This window comes from Coturnix japonica, chromosome 1, assembly GCF_054131305.1.
Source record: "Coturnix japonica strain WE chromosome 1, WE-NBRP24, whole genome shotgun sequence".
In the NCBI taxonomy this organism is placed as follows: Eukaryota; Metazoa; Chordata; class Aves; order Galliformes; family Phasianidae; genus Coturnix; species Coturnix japonica.
In genome coordinates, this window is record NC_140663.1 from 458844 (window position 1) to 479315 (window position 20472).

Consider the following 20472-nt stretch of genomic DNA (forward strand, 5'->3'; position numbering starts at 1 on the left):
ACTGGAATCCCATTAACCCCACTGGGATCCCATTAACCCCACTGGGATCCCATTAACCCCACTGGGATCCCATTTGCCCCCATTGTGATCCCATTAACCTCAATGGGATCCCATTAACCCCATTGGGATCCCATTTAACCAATTGTGATTCCATTAACCCCCCTGCAATCCCATTAACCCCATTGTGATCCCATTAACCCCACTGGGATCCCATTAACCCCCCTGCAATCCCATTTACCCCACTGGGATTCCATTAACCTCATTGGAATCCCATTAACCCCACTGGAATCCCATTAACCCCATTGTGATCCCATTAACCCCAATGGGATCCCATTAACCCCATTGTGATCCCATTAACCCCACTGGGATCCCATTAACCCCACTGGGATCCCATTTGCCCCCATTGTGATCCCATTAACCTCAATGGGATCCCATTAACCCCATTGGGATCCCATTTAACCAATTGTGATTCCATTAACCCCCCTGCAATCCCATTAACCCCATTGTGATCCCATTAACCCCACTGGGATCCCATTAACCCCCCTGCAATCCCATTTACCCCACTGGGATTCCATTAACCTCATTGGAATCCCATTAACCCCACTGGAATCCCATTAACCCCATTGTGATCCCATTAACCCCAATGGGATCCCATTAACCCCATTGTGATCCCATTAACCCCACTGGGATCCCATTAACCCCACTGGGATCCCATTTGCCCCCATTGTGATCCCATTAACCTCAATGGGATCCCATTAACCCCATTGGGATCCCATTTAACCAATTGTGATTCCATTAACCCCCCTGCAATCCCATTAACCCCATTGTGATCCCATTAACCCCACTGGGATCCCATTAACCCCCCTGCAATCCCATTTAACCCACTGGGATTCCATTAACCTCATTGGAATCCCATTAACCCCACTGGAATCCCATTAACCCCATTGTGATCCCATTAACCCCAATGGGATCCCATTAACCCCATTGTGATCCCATTAACCCCACTGTGATCTCATTAACCCCACTGGAATCCCATTAACCCCACTGGGATCCCATTAACCACATTGGGATCCCATTTACCCCACTGGGATCCCATTAACCCCATTGGGATCCCATTAACCACACTGTGATTTCATTAACCACACTGGGATCCCATTAACCACACTGGGATCCCATTAACCCCATTGGGATCCCATTAACCACACTGTGATCCCATTTACCCCACTGGGATCCCATTTACCCCATTGTGATCCCATTAAACCCATTGGGATCCCATCAACCTCATTGGGATCTCATTAACCCCATTGTGATCCCATTTACCCCACTGCGATCCCATTAACCCCATTGGGATCCCATTAACCTCATTGGGATCTCATTAACCCCACTGGGATCCCATTAACCCCACTGGGATCCCATTAACCACACTGTGATCCCATTTACCCCACTGGGATCCCATTTACCCCATTGTGATCCCATTAACCCCACTGGGATCCCATTAACACCCCTGGGATCCCATTAACCCCATTGGGATCCCATTAACCTCATTTGAATCCCATTAACTCCACTCGGATCTCATTAACCCCATTGTGATCCCATTAACCCCACTGGGATCCCATTAACCCCACTGGGATCCATTAACCCCACTGGAATCCCATTAACCCCATTGGAATCCCATTAACCTCATTGTGATCCCATTAACCTCATTGGGATCTCATTAACCCCACTGGGATCCCATTAACTCCACTGGGATCCCATTAACCACACTGTGATCCCATTTACCCCACTGGGATCCCATTTACCCCATTGTGATCCCATTAACCCCACTGGGATCCCATTAACACCCCTGGGATCCCATTAACCTCATTTGAATCCCATTAACTCCACTGGGATCTCATTAACCCCATTGTGATCCCATTAATCCCACTGGGATCCCATTAACCCCATTGGGATCCATTAACCCCACTGGAATCCCATTAACCCCATTGTGATCCCATTAACTCCACTGGGATCCCATTTACCCCACTGGGATACCATTAACCCCATTTGGATCCCATTAACCTCATTGGGATCCCATTAACCCCACTGTGATCCCATTAACCCCACTGGGATCCCATTAACACCCCTGGGATCCCGTTAACCCCATTGGGATCCATTAACCCCACTGGAATCCCATTAACCCCATTGTGAGCCCATTAACCCCATTGAGATCCCATTAACTACACTGTGATCCCATTTACCCCACTGGGATCCCATTAACCCCACTGGGACCCCATTAACCCCACTGGGATCCCATTAACCCCACTGGGATCCCATTAATTCCATTGGGATCCTATTAAACCCATTGGGATCCCATTGTGCCAATGGGACACTGTAACCACGCTGGGATCCTATTATCCCATTGGGATCCCATTAACCTCATTGGAATCCCATTAACCCCATTGGGATCCCATTAACACCCCTGGGATCCCATTAACCCCATTGGGATCCATTAACCCCACTGGGATCCCATTAACCCCACTGTAATCCCATTAACCCCATTGAGATCCTATTAACTACACTGTGATCCCATTTACCCCACTGGGATCCCATTAACCCCACTGGGACCCCATTAACCCCACTGGGATCCCATTTACCCCACTGGGATCCCATTAACCCCATTGGGATCCCATTAACCCCACTGTGACTCAATTATCCCTCGTTGGATGCCATTACCCCATTGTTTCCAATGAGATCCCATTATTATCCTATAACCACTCTGGGATCCCATTGACTCCAGTAGGATCCCATTATCTCCACCGTGATCTCATTGTCCCGGTTGGGTCTCATTATGTCAATGGGACTCCATTAACCCCACTGGGATCTCTTATCTCAGCTGGATCCTATTAACCCCCATAAGATCCCATTATCCCCAACCGAGTCCCATCATCCAAATGGGATCCTAATGGGAAATAGGTTGGGTTGGAAAGGTCCTTTAAGTTCATAGGACTGTGGGATGGTTGGGTTGGAAAGGTCCTTTAAGATGATGGAGCCATAGGGTGGTTGGGTTGGAAGGGTCCTTTAAGATCGTAGGGCTGTGGGATGGTTGGGTTGGAAGGGTCCTTTAAGATAATACCACTGTGGGGTGGTTGGGTTGGAAAGGTCCTTAAAGATCACAGAGCCATAGGATGGTTGGGTTGGAAGGGTCCTTAACGATCATAGAATGATGGGGTGGTTGGGTTGGAAGGGTCCTTAAAGATCACAGAGACATAAGATGGTTGGGTTGGAAGGGTCCTTTAAGATCATAGCACTGTGGGGTAGTTGGGTTGGAAAGGTCCTTAAAGATCACAGAGCCATAGGATGGTTGGGTTGGAAAGGTCCTTAAAGATCACAGAACCATATGATAGTTGGGTTGGAAGGGTCTATAGAGATGATAGACCCTTTGATTGGTTGGGTTGGGTTGGGTGCTGTTGGAAAGGTCCTTAAAGATCAAAGAACCGTTGCGTTGAAAGAGTCCTTAAAGATAATAAAGCACCGAATGGTCGAGCTGCAAGTGATCCCGGAGCCCCCCAACCCCAACCGGGGGCTGAATGCCTCCCCCACCCCCCCGATCCTTACGGGCACAGTTGGGTGAGTCACATCTGGATGGGGGGGTTGGGGGGGGAGGCGGGGCACATCTGGGCGGGGCAGCCCCTGGCAGGTCCTGGCAGCTCCGTTCTGCTCCGCGGCCCCGCCCGGTGCAGCAGCGGCATCACCGGGACCGGCGCCAAACGGGCGGTGCCGGAGCCGTTCCGCTGCTCCGAGCGGCGCCGCGACGCTACCGGTGAGGGGCGAGGGGACCCCCGGATTGGGGGAGGGGGGAGGTGGGATAGGGACAAAGGGGGGCGGGACCTCGTGCTGCCCGGCAAAGGGGCGTGGGGGGTCTGGGGAGGGGGGGCGGCTTCTGGTGGGGCTGCTCTCAGCGATGCACTGCACTCATCCTGCCCCATAGCTTCCCCCATAGAGGTTCCGCAGTATGCCCCATAACCAGCCTGGACCCCGGCCCTATAGCTGCATCACTGCCCGCCCTATAGATGCTCCGTAGCATGTCCTATAGATCCCCTCCACTCCAACCTATAGCTGCCCTAAACTTTTGCCCTACAGCTGCCCTACTGCATGTTCTCTAACTGCCCCACACTCCACCCTATAGGTGCTCTGAACCTGTGCCCTATAGCCACCCTATAATTACATACATACCCTATAATTGTCCTACAGCTGCCTGTAGCTGCCCTGGACCTTTGTCTTACAGTCATATCTCAGTCCACCCTATAGCCTCCCTATACATGCCCTATAGCTGCCCTACAGCTCTATAGCTGCCCCCAGCCTCCTATTCCCTCTCCCCCCCCCCTCCCACACAGACACCAGTGTGACACCAATGGGGCAGCCACTGTGGGGGCTCAAGGACAGCATTGGGGACGGGATCAGGGCAGGGCTGGGGCCAGTGACATCCCTGTGCCCCCAGACACAGAGCAGGACAGTGTCACAGCACCCTGAGCACTGACCCCACGCCTCGCCATGGCCACCAACTCCCCTGTGTTCCCCATTGGCTCTGGGGTGACAACAGCAGTGCCACGTGAGTGTCCCCATATCATGAAGTCCCCAATGCCATTCATTATCCAATCCGGTTTAATGGGGGTCCTCCCACTCACCATGTCCCATCCTTGGAGTGTCCCCATCAGCAGTCCATGGGGTGTCCCCATGTTCCATCATTGGGGTGTCCCCATCCCCTGCCTATGTTCCATCACTGGGGTGTCCCCATCGCCAATCCATGGGGTATCCCCATCCACTGCTCCGTGTCCCATTACTGGGATATCCCCATCCCCTGCCCTGTCACATTGTTGTGGTGACCCCATCACCAGTCCATGGGGTGCCCCCATGTCCCATCATTGGGGTACCCCCATCCTCTGCTCTGTGTCCCATTACTGGGGTATCCCCATCCCCTGCCCTGTCACACTGTGGTATCCCCATCCCCCACCCCATGTCTCCATCAGGAAGCTATGGGGCTCCTACGGGGGCTTTGGCACCTTTGGGGTGTCCTAGGGCTGGGATGTGATCACAGGGTCTTCCTCATTTGGGATCATGTTGTAGGAGTCCCCGAAGAGTCAGTGCCGGATACGGTGGTGTTGGTGTGCGCCTTCACCGCTGCCTTCATTGCTGTGGCCATCGTGGTAGTGGTGGTGTGTCGGTGTTGGAAGCGCTGCTGTGGGAGAACAGGTGAGGACATGAGGACGGGGTGGAGTGGAGATGGGGTGGGACTAGGATGGGATGGGGGGGTAGGGGGATGGATGGGGATGGAGGTGCTGTGCAGCACAGCCCCCATCTCCCTGTGGTTACAGCCCAGGACCCTGCAGCATTGGAGGGGAACATGAACAGTGCGGCGGTGCCCATGGGAACCCCGAAGAGCCCAGAAGACTGAGTCCTGCGGGAGCCCCACGCGTGTCCCCGTCAATACAATAAAGCTCCGCTGCTGCCATCGCCTGCATTCATCATTGGGAACTCGTGGATACGCCCCCTCCCCTTAATCCCGCCCCCACCCCAAAGCGAATGCACTCAGGGCATTGCCCAGACCCCGCCCCCTGTTTAGACCCCGCCCCTTTTGGTTTAAGCCACGCCCCTTATGTACAGACCCCGCCCCCAGGTTCTATTGCTCTCCCTGCCGGTGTCCCCATTCCATTCCCATTGGCGTCCCATTGGGGACAGGTGCCCTCCACAACAGTAATGCCCTCCTCTCAGGTAGTAACTGTGCCCCAAAAGCAAACTTTTTTCCCTCAAAAAATGACTTTCCCTCCCTAAAACCACCTTTTCCCTGTCCCCACAAAATCAATCTTCCTTCCCCCAAAAACAATTTTCTACACCCAAACTTTCTCTCCTCACAAAACACAATTTTTCCTTTAAAAAAACCCCAACTTTCCTTCCCAAAAACTTCCCCCCACACACAAAAAAATACCTTTTTTCCCTTACAATCCCAGCTATTCCATCACTTTGCCTCCTCAAAAAACAGGTTTCCCTTCACAAAACCCAAATTTTCCTCACAAAACCCAACCTTTCCTTCCCAAAACTCAACTTTTCCTTCACAAAATCCAACTTTTTCCTCACAAAACCCAACTTTTCCCTCACAAAACTCAACTTTTCTCTCACAAAACCCAACTTTTCCCTCACAAAACTCAACCTTTCCCTCACAAAACCCAACTTTTCCCTCACAAAACTCAACTTTTCTCTCACAAAACCCAACTTTTCCTCACAAAACCCAACTTTTCCTTCACAAAATCCAACTTTTCCCTCACTAAATCCAACCTTTCCCTCACAAAACCCAAATTTTCTCTCACAAAACTCAACTTTTCTCTCACAAAACCCAACTTTTCCCTCACAAAACCCAACTTTTCCTTCACAAAACCCAACTTTTCCCTCACAAAACCCAACCCTTCCTTCACAAAACCCAACCTTTTCCTCACAAAACTCAACTTTTCTCTCACAAAACCCAACTTTTCCCTCACAAAACTCAACCTTTCCCTCACAAAACCCAACTTTTCCCTCACAAAACTCAACTTTTCTCTCACAAAACCCAACTTTTCCCTCACAAAACCCAACTTTTCCCTCACAAAACTCAACCTTTCCCTCACAAAACCCAACTTTTCCCTCACAAAACTCAACCTTTCCCTCACAAAACCCAACCTTTCCCTCACAAAACCCAACTTTTCCCTTACAAAACCCAACCCTTCCTTCACAAAATCCAACCTTTTCCTCACAAAACACAACTTTTCCCTCACAAAACTCAACCTTTCCCTCACAAAACCCAACTTTTCCCTCACAAAACCCAACCCTTCCCTCACAAAACCCAACCTTTTCCTCCCCAAACCAATCTTTCCCTCACAAAACACAACTTTTCCCTCACAAAATCCAACTTTTCCCTCACAAAACTCAACCTCTCCCTCACAAAACCCAACTTTTCCCTCACAAAACTCAACTTTTCCCTCACAAAACTCAACCTTTCCCTCACAAAACCCAAACTTTCCTTCCCAAAACCAATCTTTCCCTCACAAAACCCAACCTTTCCCTCACAAAACTCAACCTTTCCCTCACAAAACCCAACTTTTCCCTCACAAAATCCAACTTTTCCCTCACAAAATTCAACCTTTCCCTCACAAAAGCCAACCCTTCCTTCACAAAACCCAACCTTTTCCTCACAAAACCCAACCCTTCCTTCACAAAACCCAACTTTTCCCTCACAAAACCCAACTTTTCCCTTACAAAACCAAACCTTCCTTCACAAAATCCAACCTTTTCCTTCACAAAATCCAACTTTTTCCTCACAAAACCCAACTTTTCCCTCACAAAACTCAACTTTTCTCTCACAAAACCCAACTTTTCCCTCACAAAACTCAACCTTTCCCTCACAAAACTCAACCTTTCCCTCACAAAACCCAACTTTTCCCTCACAAAAGCCAACCCTTCCTTCACAAAGTCCAACCTTTTCCTCACAAAACCCAATAATTCCCTCACAAAACCCAACTTTTCTTCCCCAAATCTCTTTTTTTTCTCTTCAAAACCTGACTTTTCCCTCACAAATTCATCTTTTCCCTCCCAAACCGAACTTTCCCCTCACAAAACCCACTTTTCCTCCCTAAATCTCACCTTTTGTCCTCAAACTCCAACATTTCCCCCACAAAACCCAACTTTCCCTCCACAAAAGCCACTTTTCTCCTCCTAAGTACTAACCTTCCCTTCACAAAACCCACTTTGCTTCTCCCAAACCCAACTTTCTCTTCACAAACCCACTTTTCCTCCCTAAATCTTACTTTTTCTCCTCAAAATCCATCATTTCCCTCACAAAATTCACTCTTCCCCCTCCCAAACCCAACTTTCTCTTCATAAACCCCACTTTTCCTCCTTAAATCTCACTTTTTCTCAAAATCCATCATTTCCCTCACAAACGCAACTTTACCCCTCACAAAACCCACTTTTCCTTCATGAACTGAGCTCTTTCCCTCACAAACCCAACTTTTCCCTCACAAAATCCACTTTTTCCCTACTCAAATGCAACTTTCTCCATAGAAATCCCACCCTTCCCGTCACAAACCCAACTTTTCCCTCACAAACCCAACTTTCTCCCTCACAAAATCCACTTTTCCCCCTCTTAGACCGAACCTTCCCTCATAAAACCCAACTTTTCTCCTCCCACATGGAACTTTTCTCCCCCAAACTCAACTTTTCCCCTCACAAAATCTACTTTTTCCCTTCTCAAATGCAACTTTCTCCTCACAAAACCCACTTTTCTCCCCCGAAACACAGTTTTCCCTCAGAAAACTTACTTTCTCCCCCACAAAATCCACTTTTCCTTCATGAATGGAACTTTTCTCCTCACAAATCCGACTTTCCCCTCACAAAATCCAATTTTCCTCTTCTCAAATGCAACTTTCTCCATAGAAAACCCAAGTTTTCCCTCACAAACCCAACTTTCTCCTCACAAAACCCACTTTTCTCCCCCGAAACACAGTTTTCCCTCAGAAAACTTACTTTCTCCTCCACAAAATCCACTTTTCCTTCATGAATGGAACTTTTCTCCTCACAAACCCAACTTTCCCCTTACAAAATCTACTTTTTCCCTTCTCAAATGCAAGTTTCTCCATACAAATCCCACTGTTCCCATCACAAACCCAACTTTCTCCCCCACAAAACACACTTTTCCTTCATGAACTGAGCTCTTCTCCTCACAAACACAACTTTTCCCCTCACAAAATCCACTTTTTCCCTTCTCAAATGCAACTTTCTCCTCACAAAACTCACTTCCCCCCCCAACCCAATTTTCCAACAGAAAACTTACTTTCTTTACTTTTTTTTTTCACAAAACCCACTTTTCCTTCACAAACTTAACTCTTCTCACAAACTCAACTTTTCCCTCACAAAATCCACCTTCTCCCTTCTCAAATGCAACTTCCTCCATACAAATCCCACCGTTCCCATCACAATTCCAACTTTTCCCTCACAAACCCAACTTTTCCCCTCACAAAATCCACTTTTTCCCTTCTTAAATGCAACTTTCTCCATAGAAAACCCAACTTTTCCCTCCCAGACCCAACTTTCTCCCTCACAAAATCCACTTTTTCCCTTCTTAAATGCAACTTTCTCCCTAGAAATCCCAACTTTTCCCTCACAAACCCAACTTTTCCCCTCACAAAATCCACTTTTTCCTTTCTCAAATGCAACTTTCTCCATAGAAATCCCACTCTTCCCATCACAATCCCAACTTTTCCCATCACAAACCCAACTTTCTCCCTCACAAAACCCCACTTTTTCCCCTCCCACCCCGAACTTTCCCCTCCCAAAACTTTCCCTCCTCCCCAACTCCTCCTTCCCTCTCCCGCCTCTCTCCTCCCTTCCCTTCCCGCCCCGTCCCACCCCAAACTCCCCCCCGTCCCCCCCCACAGGCCGGGCCATGGCGGGCCCCGGGGCCGCTCCGCCGGGCTCGGGGGCTCCGTGCGGGCCGTGGGGCGGGGGCGGCCCGTGCTGGCTGTGGGCGCTGGCGTTGGGCCTGGCTCTCGGTCCCCGCCGTTGCCCCGCTGCTCCCCTCAACGCTTCGGTCTCTCCTCCCGAGCGCTGCCGGCGGCCCGCGGCCTGCGAACGGCTGCGCTTCGGTTCATGCCTGGGATCCGCGTTGCCCTACGCGCACACGTCCACGCTGCTGGCGGCGGACTCGGGATCGCAGGAGGAGGCGCACGGAAAGTTGCTCCTGTGGTCGGGTATGGGACGGGACGGATGGGGGGTGGTATGTGTGGTGGTGGGGATAGTGGGGGGTATTGAGGTGGTGGGGGGTTATGGGATGATGGGGAGTAATGGGGTTAATGAGGTGGTAAGGGGGAATGAGGTGGTGGGAGTGATGGGGATGATGGGGGGTAATGGAGCAGTGGAGTTGGGAGTATTGGAGGTGATGGGGGTGATGAGGATGAGGCGGGTGATGGAGATGATGGGGGTTAATGAAACAATGGAGTGGTGGAGGTAATGGGGTGAGTGGGGTAGTGGGTGGTAGTGATGATGGGGAGTGATGGGATGGTGGGGGGTAAGGAGGGTAATGGGGTGGCAGAGGTGGTGGGGGGTAAGGAGGGTAATGGGGTGGTAGAGGTGGTGGGGATGATGGAGGTGATGGGGTGGTGGGGAGTGATGGGATGGTTAGAGTAATGGGGTGGTGGGGTGATGGCGAGGTGGAGGTAATGGGAATAATGGGGCAGTGGGAGTGATGCAGTGGTGGAGGTGATGGAGGTAATGGAGTAGTGGGGGATAATGAGGCAATGGGGTGATGAGGTAGTGGAGAATGATGGGGATAATGGGCTGGTGGGGGGTGATGGGGTGGTGGGAATGATGAAGTGGTGGGGTATTATGGGGTTAACAGGGTGATGGGGTGATGGAGTGGTTGAGGTAATGGGGTGGTGGGGGGAAGTGGGATGATGAGATGGGGCAGCGTGGGGTCACTGCTAATATGGTCTGGTATGGGGCTAGGGGGTTGGTGGGGATGGTGGGGGATGATGGGGTGGTGTGAGATACAGGGGGTCACAGCATGGGGGACTATGGGGTTGTAGAGCAGTATGGAGGATGAGAGGAAGTATGGGATGAAGTGGAGTATGGGGTAGTAGAGGAGTATGGGGATAATGGGAACTATGGGGAATAATGGGGTAACGGAGAGGTGTGGATATGGGGAAAATGGAGGAGTATGGGGGGGAAAGGGAAGTTTGGAGGTAATGGGAAAGTATGGGTGTAATGATCTGGAGATCTGGCGGCATAAGGGGCTGTGGCAATAATGGGGGTTCCAGTGATATAAGGGGGGTGCTAAAGGGGTAATAGGGGGTTGGGGGAGTAATGAATGTGGAGGGTTGTAGCAGGGGCTATGGGGGCAGTAAGGGGAGTGTGGGGGTAATGGGGGAGTATAGGGGTACAACGAGGGGGTGTGAGGATATTAGTGCAGTGTGGAGGATAATATGTATGGGGTAGTGGGGTAATGGGAAGTTATATGGGAGAGTATGGAGGTAATAGAGGGATATAGGGGGAGTGCAGAGAGAATGGGAGATACATGAGTGGTGGGTGGTAATGGGGGAGTGGGTCGGTATGGGAGGTCAAGGGGGAGGTGACAGAGGGCTGGGTGCAATATGGGGCAGCAATATAGGGGAGCACTGCAGGGTTGTGGGGAAAGAAACAGCACCTGTGGATGCCCCATATCACCACCATCCCCCCCCCCAGGCCTGCGCAACGCACCGCGCTGCTGGGATGTGATCCAGCCACTGCTGTGCGCCGTCTACATGCCCAAGTGTGAGGATGGGCAGGTGGAGCTGCCCAGTCAGACCCTGTGCCAGGCCACACGTGCACCCTGCACCATTGTGGAGCGTGAGCGTGGCTGGCCCGACTTCCTCAAGTGCACTCCTGACCGCTTCCCTGAGGGCTGCCCGGTATGGGGACACTCGGGATACACCGAGGACATGGGGCACACTTGGGAATGTATTGGGGACACGGTGGGCACCAGCATCCTGCTGCCACACCTTCACATCCCTAGGGGTGGGTAGAATCTGGCTGTCCCCAACCTCACCACGAGATCAGAGTTCATCCTGGTGGTTTGTCATTAGAGTGCCACCTGCCCCTCTTCCTCCTTTTCTTTTTCTTTTTTTTCTCCTGTCTTTCTTTCTTTCACTTCCCCCTTATTTCTTTCCTTTTTTCCTTTCTCCTCTCCTATTCCAATCCTTCCTTCCCTTCTTCCACTCCCTCTTCCTCTTGCCTCTCTTTTCCATCTCCTCCTTTTCCTACTCCTCTCTCTCCTTCTTCTCTTTCCTTCTTTTCTTCCTTCTATCTACTCAGTCTTTTTATCCTCCTCCATCCCTGCTTCTTACTCTCTTTCCTCCCCCTCTCTTTTCCTCCTCCTCCCTCCCCTCTCCTTTTCCCTCCCCTCTTCTCCCTCCTTCTCCTCTCCCCTCCTCATCTCCTTCCCTTCCCCCTTCCTTCCCCCTGACTTGCCCTCTCCCCACAGAACGAGGTACAGAACATCAAGTTCAACAGCTCAGGGCAGTGTGAGGCGCCACTGGTGCGCACAGACAACCCCAAGAGCTGGTATGAGGATGTGGAGGGCTGTGGGATCCAGTGCCAGAACCCGCTCTTCACCGAGACGGAGCACCGTGAGATGCACGTCTACATTGCTGCCTTCAGCTCCGTCACCATCTTCTGCACCTTCTTCACCCTGGTGAGCAGTGCTGCTGGGAGACACCACGTGTAGCTGGGCCCTAAAGGAGCGCGGTCACCAATGTCCCTGTCCCACCCTAGGCCACCTTCGTTGCCGACTGGAGGAACTCCAACCGCTACCCTGCCGTCATCCTCTTCTATGTCAATGCCTGCTTCTTTGTGGGCAGCATCGGCTGGCTGGCACAGTTCATGGACGGCGCCCGCAATGAGATCGTGTGCCGTGCTGATGGCACCATGAGGCTGGGGGAGCCCACGTATGTTTCACTATCATCCTTGACCCAGGACGTGTTCTTGGGAGGGCTTTGGAGTTTTAGACCAAGAGGTCTACCCTGGGTCTGGTGGGGGTTCTTGGGGTTCTAGATTGAAAGCTGTCCTCTGGGCCTAGGGGGTTCTCGGAGCTCCAGGGTAAGAGATGTCCCCAGGACTAAGGGGCATTTTGGGGCTTGGGGACAAGAGGATGTCTCCCAGTGGCCAATGGCACCCCTGTCTTGCTCCCCATAGCTCCAATGAGACACTCTCCTGCGTCATCATCTTTGTCATCGTCTACTACTCGCTGATGTCAGGCGTCATCTGGTTCGTCATGCTGACCTACGCCTGGCACACGTCCTTCAAGGCGCTGGGCACCACCTACCAGCCGCTGCTGGGCAAGACCTCCTACTTCCACCTCATCACCTGGTCCATCCCTTTCGTGCTCACTGTGGCCATCCTGGCTGTGGCACAGGTAATAGAAGCCCACCTTCCCCCCCAGATCCCTGCTTGTTCAGGTGGATGCAGCCAGGTGACATCCCCATCTCACCAGGTGGATGGTGACTCCGTCAGTGGTATCTGCTTTGTGGGTTACAAGAACTATCGCTACCGTGCTGGCTTTGTCCTGGCACCCATCGGACTCGTCCTCATCGTTGGGGGCTATTTCCTCATCCAGGGTAGGTGTGGGTGCACTGTGGGGATGGGGGCATTGCAGGTGTCCTCACTTCTGACCAGTGTGTCCCTACACCACAGGGGTCATGACGCTTTTCTCCATCAAGAGCAACCACCCTGGGCTGCTGAGCGAGAAGGCGGCCAGCAAGATCAATGAGACCATGCTGCGGCTGGGTGAGGGCAGCTCCAGCAGCACCAGTTCTGTGGGAGCTGGGGTGGGAATGGGGATATTTGTCCCATGGATGGAGACATCCCTGTCCCACATCTTGGCACCAAGAGGCAAATTGTGTTGTTGGTGGTGTCACTGGAGGTCAGACTCAGCCAGGAATGTCCAATTTCTCTTCCAGGCATCTTCGGGTTCTTGGCCTTTGGCTTTGTCTTCATCACTTTTGGCTGCCACTTCTATGACTTCTTCAACCAGGCAGAGTGGGAGCGAAGCTTTCGGGAATATGTCCTGTGAGTAGGGCAGGGACAGTGAGCAGGGGATGCATTGAGTGACTTGGTTTGAACCCTATGTCCCCTAAGAGGGGACCACATCCCCTGCTGAAGGTGCTGGACATGGCTGGGTGTCCCCTTCACTCATGTCTGTCCACACAGGTGTGAGGCCAACGTGACCATCGCCACGCAGACCAACAAACCCATCCCAGAGTGTGTGATCAAGAACCGGCCGAGTCTGCTGGTGGAGAAGATCAACCTCTTTGCCATGTTTGGCACTGGCATCTCCATGAGCACCTGGGTCTGGACCAAGGCCACCCTGCTCATCTGGAAGCGTACCTGGTGCAGGTGGGACCCCGGGATGTCTCCCCAGCTGCCACCCAGTGTCCCGTGGGGATATCATCGTGCCCCATGCAGCTTCCTGTGGGGATATCAGCACAACTCCATGCCTCATACAATGTCTGGATATGCTAGAGGTCATCTTTAGGCTTTTGGCCATTGGGTCAATGAGTTGTGGGGTCATAGTAGGTTTTGAGGATGGGTTATAGGGTGGCATGTCCCAAAAGACATGTCCTGGATATAGGATAATGTCCCATTTTGTGTCACCACAGCTCTCTGCCCCTTCTAACATCTTCAGATATTGGGATGACATCCAACATCTTGAGATGCTGGAGGTTATCACCTGACTTTTGTCCCCTGAGTCAACAAATTGCGGGGTCACAGCAGGATGGGGAATGAGATGGTGTGTTGTGGTTGTAGGATACCTCCACCCCCACAGGACACCAGTGCAGTCCCTGGTGTACCCCTATCAAACAGGGACAGTCCCCAGGACTGTGGCTGTGCATACCCTCCATGCGCCACCACATGTACCCCTCCTTGTCCCTAGGCTGACGGGGCAGAGTGACGACCAGCCCAAGAGGATCAAGAAGAGCAAGATGATTGCCAAAGCCTTCTCCAAGCGCAAGGAGCTGCTTCGTGACCCGGGCCGGGAGCTGTCCTTCAGTATGCACACCGTCTCTCATGACGGCCCTGTGGGTACGTGTGATGATGGGGAGGGATGGGGCCACATCTCCCCGTTGTCCCCACCTTTGGGATGGATTTCCCTCTTTGTCCTCACCTTTCTGATGGGTCTCCCCCTTTGTCTTGGCAGCTGGTTTGGCATTTGACATCAATGAGCCGTCAGCTGATGTGTCATCTGCGTGGGCTCAGCATGTCACCAAGATGGTGGCCAGGAGGGGGGCTATCCTGCCCCAGGACGTCTCTGTCACACCAGTGGCAACACCTGGTAAGTCCCTGGGAACATGAACGGGGGAGAATTGGGTGGAGAGGAACCTGATGAGGTTCACAGAGGGCAAGTGTAGGGTCCTGCACCTGGGGAGGAACAACATCACTACAGTTTGGGGACTGAGCTGCTGGAAAGGAGCTCTGAGAAGGACCTGGGGGTCATGGTTGACCAGTGGTTGACCAGTAGATGAACAGCAGTTGGCTACGGGTTGACCAGTGGTTGACAAGCAGTTGACTACAAGTTGACCAGTGGTTGACAAGCAGTTGACTACAAGTTGACCAGTGGTTGACAAGCAGTTGACTACAAGTTGACCAGTGGTTGACAAGTAGTTGACTACAGGTTGACCAGTGGTTGACAAGCAGTTGACAACAAGTTGACCAGTGGTTGACAAGCAGTTGACTACAAGTTGACCAGTAGTTGTCAAGCAGTTGACTACAGGTTGACCATTGGTTGACAAGCAGTTGACTACAAGTTGATCAGTGGTTGACAAGTAGTTGACTACAAGTTGACCAGTGGCTGACAAGCAGTTGACTACAAGTTGACCTGTGGTTGACTACAAGTTGACCAATGGTCGACCAGTGGCTGACAAGCAGTTGACTACAAGTTGACCCATGGTTGACAAGAGTTTGGAACTCTGTGTGTTGAGCTGTGGCCGCTCTCTCCATCCCTATGTCCCGCAGTGCCACCAGAAGAGAGGAGCAACCTTTGGGTGGTGGAGGCCGACGTCTCCCCAGAGCTGCAGAAACGCAGCCGCAAGAAGAAGCGGAGGAAGAAGAAGAAGGAGGTGGTGTGCCCTGAACACCGCACCGGGCTCTCTGTGGCCCCCCCAGCCCCCAGCTCAGTGCCTCACCTGCCCCGGCTGCCCCAGCAGCCCTGCTTGGTGGCCATCCCCCGCCGTAGAGGGGACACCTTCATCCCCGCTGTCCTCCCTAATGGTGCTGGGGGGTTGTGGGATGGTCGGCGCCGAGCCCACATCCCCCACCTCATCACCAACCCCTTCTGCCCCGAAAATGGTTCCCCAGAAGATGAGGAGAGCCCCGGCCCCAGCGTCGGGCACCAGCAGCACAACGGGGGCCCTCGATGGCCCCCTGAGCCCCTTCCTGGTGGCAGCGGGGTGACGAGGACTCGGGGTAGACGTGCTGGTTTGGCTCCCATCCACTCCCGGACCAACCTGATGAACGCGGAGCTGCTGGACGCCGACTCAGACTTCTGAGCCCTGCAGGGACCAGCAGAGCCCCAAGAGGATGCTGGAGCTCACCCAACACAGGAACCAAGCCCAGCATCATCATCCACATGGATTTGATACCCATCCCAACCCACAGCGGGATTTGAGGATGGGAAGAGAGGAAAACTGGTGGGGCAGCACCCCCTGAAGGCGCTATAAGGATTTAGGGGTGAGATGGGGGGGGGACACTCCCTCACACCCAGCGGTGATAGGCAGCTTAGGGTGTTGATTTCAGCCCCCACTCATGGGACTTGACAGCCACCCCCACAGCTAGATGGTACGTAGAGCTTCCCAACACTTTTATGGTGCCGATAGGGTTTGGAAACCATTTTTGTATACTTTATAATGCACCAAGATACGGCAGCCCAGCAGCATCTCTTACTCTCTGGGCTCTGCTGCAGGGATCCCAAAGTGCCTTTCAGATCCCAAAGGGTGCACCAACCCCCCCCCATCCCCCAAGCAAAGCTTTTTTAAACCGTTTTTTAAAGGAAAAAAAAAAAGGAACAAATTATTATCCCAGCCCTGATGTAGGAGGACACTCGTCCTTGCTGGTGCTTTATATCTCCCCCCTTCTTTAGCCCTTTATTCAATCCCGGTAGGCTCACAGCTTTCTCCCTCCCCTCTCTACCTTCCACATCCCCTTCAAGCGACTTCCACGGGTTGATTTTTGCTGTGTAAAGCAGAAACCCTTTCCTGTATCAGTATTAAATGTGCCGAGTTTCCATTTCTTATTGCTGCCCTGCCTTCTGTAGGGGTGGAACTGGGGTCCTTAAAGTGCTCTGGGGTCGGTGGTAGCTTCTATGGGAACCCCACCTCTTATGGAGAACCAGAAACAGCAATGGGAATCGCTATGGAGCCCATTGGGTGCCCTGGGGGTGTTTTGGGGTGATTTAAGGATGTTTTGGGTACTTTAAGGGTGTTTTTGGGTGCTATAAGGATGTTTTTGGTGCTTTAAGGATGTTTTTGGGAGCTTTAAGGGATATTTTGGGTGCTTTAAGGGATGTTTTTGGGTGCTTTAATGATGTTTTTGGATGCTTTAAGGATGTTTTTGGGTGATTTAAGGGATGTTTTTGGGTGCTTTAAGGGATGTTTTTGGGTACTTTAAGGATGGTTTTGGGTGCTTTAAGGATGTTTTTCGGTGCTTTAAGGGATGTTTTTGGGTGCTTTGAGGATATTTTTGGGTGCTTTAAGGATGTTTTTGGGTGCATTAGTGATGTTTTTGGGTGCTTTAAGGGATGTTTTTGGATGTTTTAAGGTCTGTTTTTGGGTACTTTAAGGGTGTTTTTGGTGCTTTAAGGATGTTTTTGGTGCTTTAAGGGATGTTTTTGGGTGCTTTAAGGATGTTTTTGGGTGCTTTAAGGATGTTTTTGGGTACTTTGAGGGCTGTTTTGGGGTGCTTTAGGGGATGTTTTTGGGTGATTTAAGGATGTTTTTGGGTGATTTATGGATGTTTTGGGTGGTTTAAGGGATGTTTTTGGGTGCTTTAAGGGATATTTTGGGTGCTTTATGGATGTTTTGGGTGCTTTAAGGATGTTTTGGGTGCTTTAAGGGATGTTTTTGGGTGCTTTAAGGATGTTTTGGGTGATTTAAGGATGTTTTTGGGTTCTTTAAGGGATGTTCTGGGGTGCTTTGAGGGATGTTTTTGGGTGCTTTAAGGGTGTTTTTGGGTGCTTTGAGGATGTTTTTGGGTACTTTAATGATGTTTTTGGGTGATTTAAGGGATGTTTTTGGGTGCTTTAAGGGATGTTTTTGGGTACTTTAAGGATGTTTTGGGGTACTTTAAGGATGTTTTTGGGTGCATTAGTGATGTTTTTGGGTGCTTTGAGGATGTTTTTGGGTGCTTTGAGGATGTTTTTGGGTTCTTTAAGGATGCTTTGGGTGCTTTAAGGGCTGTTTTTGGGTGCTTTAAGGATATTTTTGGGTGCTTTAAGGGCTGTTTTTGGGTGCTTTAAGGATATTTTTGGGTGCTTTAAGGATGTTTTAGTTCTTTAAGGGATGTTTTTGGGTGCTTTGAGGGATGTTTTGGGTCCTTTTATAGCTGTTTTTGGTGCTTTAAGGATGTTTTTGGGTGATTTAAGGATGTTTTGGGTGCATTAAGGATGTTTTTGGGTGCTTTATGGATGTTTTTGGGAGCTTTAAGGATGTTTTTGGGAGCTTTAAGGATGTTTTTGGGTACTTTGAGGGCTGTTTTGGGGTGCTTTAAGGATGTTTTTGGGTACTTTAAGGGCTGTTTTGGGGTGCTTTAGGGGATGTTTTGGGTGCTTTAAGGGCTTTTTGGGGACCCATAATGAGCCAGGGGAGGGGATCCATTGCCAGCAGGTGGCACTGTGGGTCTTCCCGTCCCCGTCCCTGTTTGATATCGGAGGAAATAACCCGACGGATCGGAGCCGACACCCCGATGTCCGAGCCCCGTTCCCCACCTCCCCATCCCCTCTTAGGCCGCTCCATCGTGGCAGCCCCCACGGCCGCCATTACGCGGCCCAGCTCCCTCCGAACTACATCTCCCAGCATCCCCCGCGCCATGGGGGCGGGAGTGAGGGCGGTGCGGCGCCGCGCGGGGGATGCTGGGAGAGGTAGTTCACTCCTAGAGCCGCTTTACTGAGATGCGACGCGGGGTTCGCTGGGAGTTGTAGTTCCCCCACCGCCATTGGTCGGGAGGGGAAGGGGGCGGGAGGACTACGAGTCCCATCATACCCCGCGAGTGGGGGCGGGCCTTGTTGCTGTGAGGGAGGCGGAGGCGGCGGCTGCGATGTCGGTGCAGGTGGCGGCCCCGGCGGTGGAGCTGAAGGAGCTGAAGGAGCTGAGCGGCCCCATGGAGAAGGGCTGCGATGCGGCGGGTGTCCCACACCCCTCCCCGGGGGTTCCGTGTTCTGGAACGGAACGAGAAGCGGCCACGGCGGCTGAGAGGCCCCCACCGGGAGCCGTGAAGGTGCCTCAGGCCTCGGCCATGAAGCGGAGCGACCCCCACCACCCTCAACACCGGCACCGAGATGGGGGGGTCGGCGTGGGGGGGGCGGCGGATGGCGGAGCGGCGGCCGAAGCGCTGGTCAGCCCCGACGGGACCGTCAGCGAAGCGCCACGTACCGTTAAGAAGGTATTGGGGGGATGGGGGGGGGGTCGTGGGGCTGTAACCCCCCCACACCGGGTCGTGAGGCTGTACCCCCCCCCAAACCCGGGCTGTGGGGCTGCCCCGGTGTTTGGGGACCCTGTGATGGGATATGGGGTTCCTCCCCCTTGTTATAAGCACCGTGGTAGTGCTTTGGAAGGGATGTGACCCCCACAGGCTGAGGCTGGGGGACAAGGAGTGACCCCCCTGCCCATTCCCCTCTCCAACTCTGTGTTTGGGTATGTGGTTTTCCCTCTCCTTCACCACGAAGTGAAGCTGAGATGGTACATGGGGACATGGGGGGTCCTCCCCTTGGGGTTGTGGTTCTTGGGTTGAACCTCCTGTAACTGGAGCTGGGTCACCCCCCAAACCTCCCCCAGAAGTGAGACTCTGCCCCTCAATCTGGCACAGTGGTGACAGGGTCACTCCCCCACAAGGATAACGTTATGGTTCTTCCCCCCCACCCCCTAAATAGATACCTTGGCAGTGCTTGGTGTCCTTCCCTTCCCCCCCACCTGCTTCTGTACCTGTGCTTGGGGACATGGGGTGACCCTTGATGGGGACACTGCCCTATAGGTGTGCCTGGCTGGTTGGCTTCCCATCTCCCCCGTTATCTTGGGGTCATGGAAACGCCCTGGGTACAACAGGTATTATGGGAAGGGTGATGAGGTGTCTGGCTGTGCCAGGCACGTGTCCAGCTGTACTGCTGTGTGCATAGCCTGTAGGTGTGGACGTTGTTTGCACGCGTGTGTCTCCAGGGGTACCTGCAGGTACATGCACACCTATGCGAGCTGTCACTGTGTCCGTTCAGACTCTCTGTGCTCACCTCACACCCTTTGGATGGGGGTCATCAATGGCTTATCTCCTTAGAATGTGGATTGGTGAACTCTTATCTCGTTATATCTTCAGCTGTTCTTGGATTGGGAGCACGTTCGTGTCACGGTGGTTGTTGCAGAAGGTTTATGGCCTTCACTGGCAGAATTTTGCCCTTCTGTGTTTAACTCGGTGCGTCTCAGTGCTGTCACGTCGAAGGGGAGATTATGAATAAGAATGGTTGGGTTGGGAGAGACTTTAAAGGTTATACAACTATGGGATGGTTGGATTGGAAGGATCCTTCAAGATCATTGAACCATAGGATGATTTGGTTGGGTAGGAAGGGTCCTTGAAGATTGTAGAACCGTAGAACAATCAGGTTGGAAAGGTCCTTGAGGACTGTAGAACAGCTGGGTTGGAAGGGTCCTTGAAGATCACAGAACTATAGAACAGCTGGGTTGG

At 52.2% G+C, this 20472-nt stretch overlaps 3 protein-coding genes across 3 annotated transcripts in view; all 3 read left to right on the plus strand.

The window, feature by feature from the left end:
* Positions 1-3498: 3498 nt before the first annotated feature.
* On the plus strand, positions 3499-5488 carry LOC146762218 (uncharacterized). The gene is made up of 3 exons (XM_085544294.1): positions 3499-3799; positions 5104-5229; positions 5352-5488. The coding sequence occupies exons 1-3, from the start codon at positions 3622-3624 to the stop codon at positions 5429-5431; spliced, it is 384 nt and encodes a 127-aa protein (XP_085400420.1). The 5' UTR covers positions 3499-3621; the 3' UTR covers positions 5432-5488.
* Positions 5489-9393: 3905 nt separating this feature from the next.
* Positions 9394-16818, plus strand: SMO (smoothened, frizzled class receptor). Its single transcript, XM_015854246.3, has 12 exons — positions 9394-9752; positions 11242-11447; positions 12020-12229; positions 12310-12482; positions 12730-12949; positions 13028-13151; positions 13228-13320; positions 13494-13602; positions 13744-13929; positions 14468-14616; positions 14732-14866; positions 15547-16818. The coding sequence occupies exons 1-12, from the start codon at positions 9449-9451 to the stop codon at positions 16077-16079; spliced, it is 2442 nt and encodes an 813-aa protein (XP_015709732.2). The 5' UTR covers positions 9394-9448; the 3' UTR covers positions 16080-16818.
* A 1989-nt stretch (positions 16819-18807) lies between these two features.
* Positions 18808-20472, plus strand: part of AHCYL2 (adenosylhomocysteinase like 2) — a 36176-nt gene continuing 34511 nt past the window's right edge. The window contains exon 1 of the mRNA XM_015854660.2: positions 18808-19185. Within this exon, the coding sequence (XP_015710146.1) occupies positions 18841-19185 (345 nt within the window). The 5' untranslated portion in view covers positions 18808-18840. The remainder of the gene's footprint in view (positions 19186-20472) is intronic.

What these genes read in the sequence shown, in the direction of transcription:
- SMO (XM_015854246.3), top strand. Translation starts at nt 9,449, where the DNA reads ATGGCGGGCCCCGGGGCCGCTCCGCCGGGCTCGGGGGCTCCGTGCGGG. An exon ending in TCTGCACCTTCTTCACCCTG is followed by an intron (nt 12,230 to 12,309) that starts GTGAGCAGTGCT and finishes GTCCCACCCTAG; the next exon opens with GCCACCTTCGTTGCCGACTG. An exon ending in CACACCAGTGGCAACACCTG is followed by an intron (nt 14,867 to 15,546) that starts GTAAGTCCCTGG and finishes TATGTCCCGCAG; the next exon opens with TGCCACCAGAAGAGAGGAGC.
- LOC146762218 (XM_085544294.1), top strand. Translation starts at nt 3,622, where the DNA reads ATGGGGGGGTTGGGGGGGGAGGCGGGGCACATCTGGGCGGGGCAGCCC. An exon ending in GCGGCGCCGCGACGCTACCG is followed by an intron (nt 3,800 to 5,103) that starts GTGAGGGGCGAG and finishes ATCATGTTGTAG; the next exon opens with GAGTCCCCGAAGAGTCAGTG. An exon ending in GCGCTGCTGTGGGAGAACAG is followed by an intron (nt 5,230 to 5,351) that starts GTGAGGACATGA and finishes CTGTGGTTACAG; the next exon opens with CCCAGGACCCTGCAGCATTG.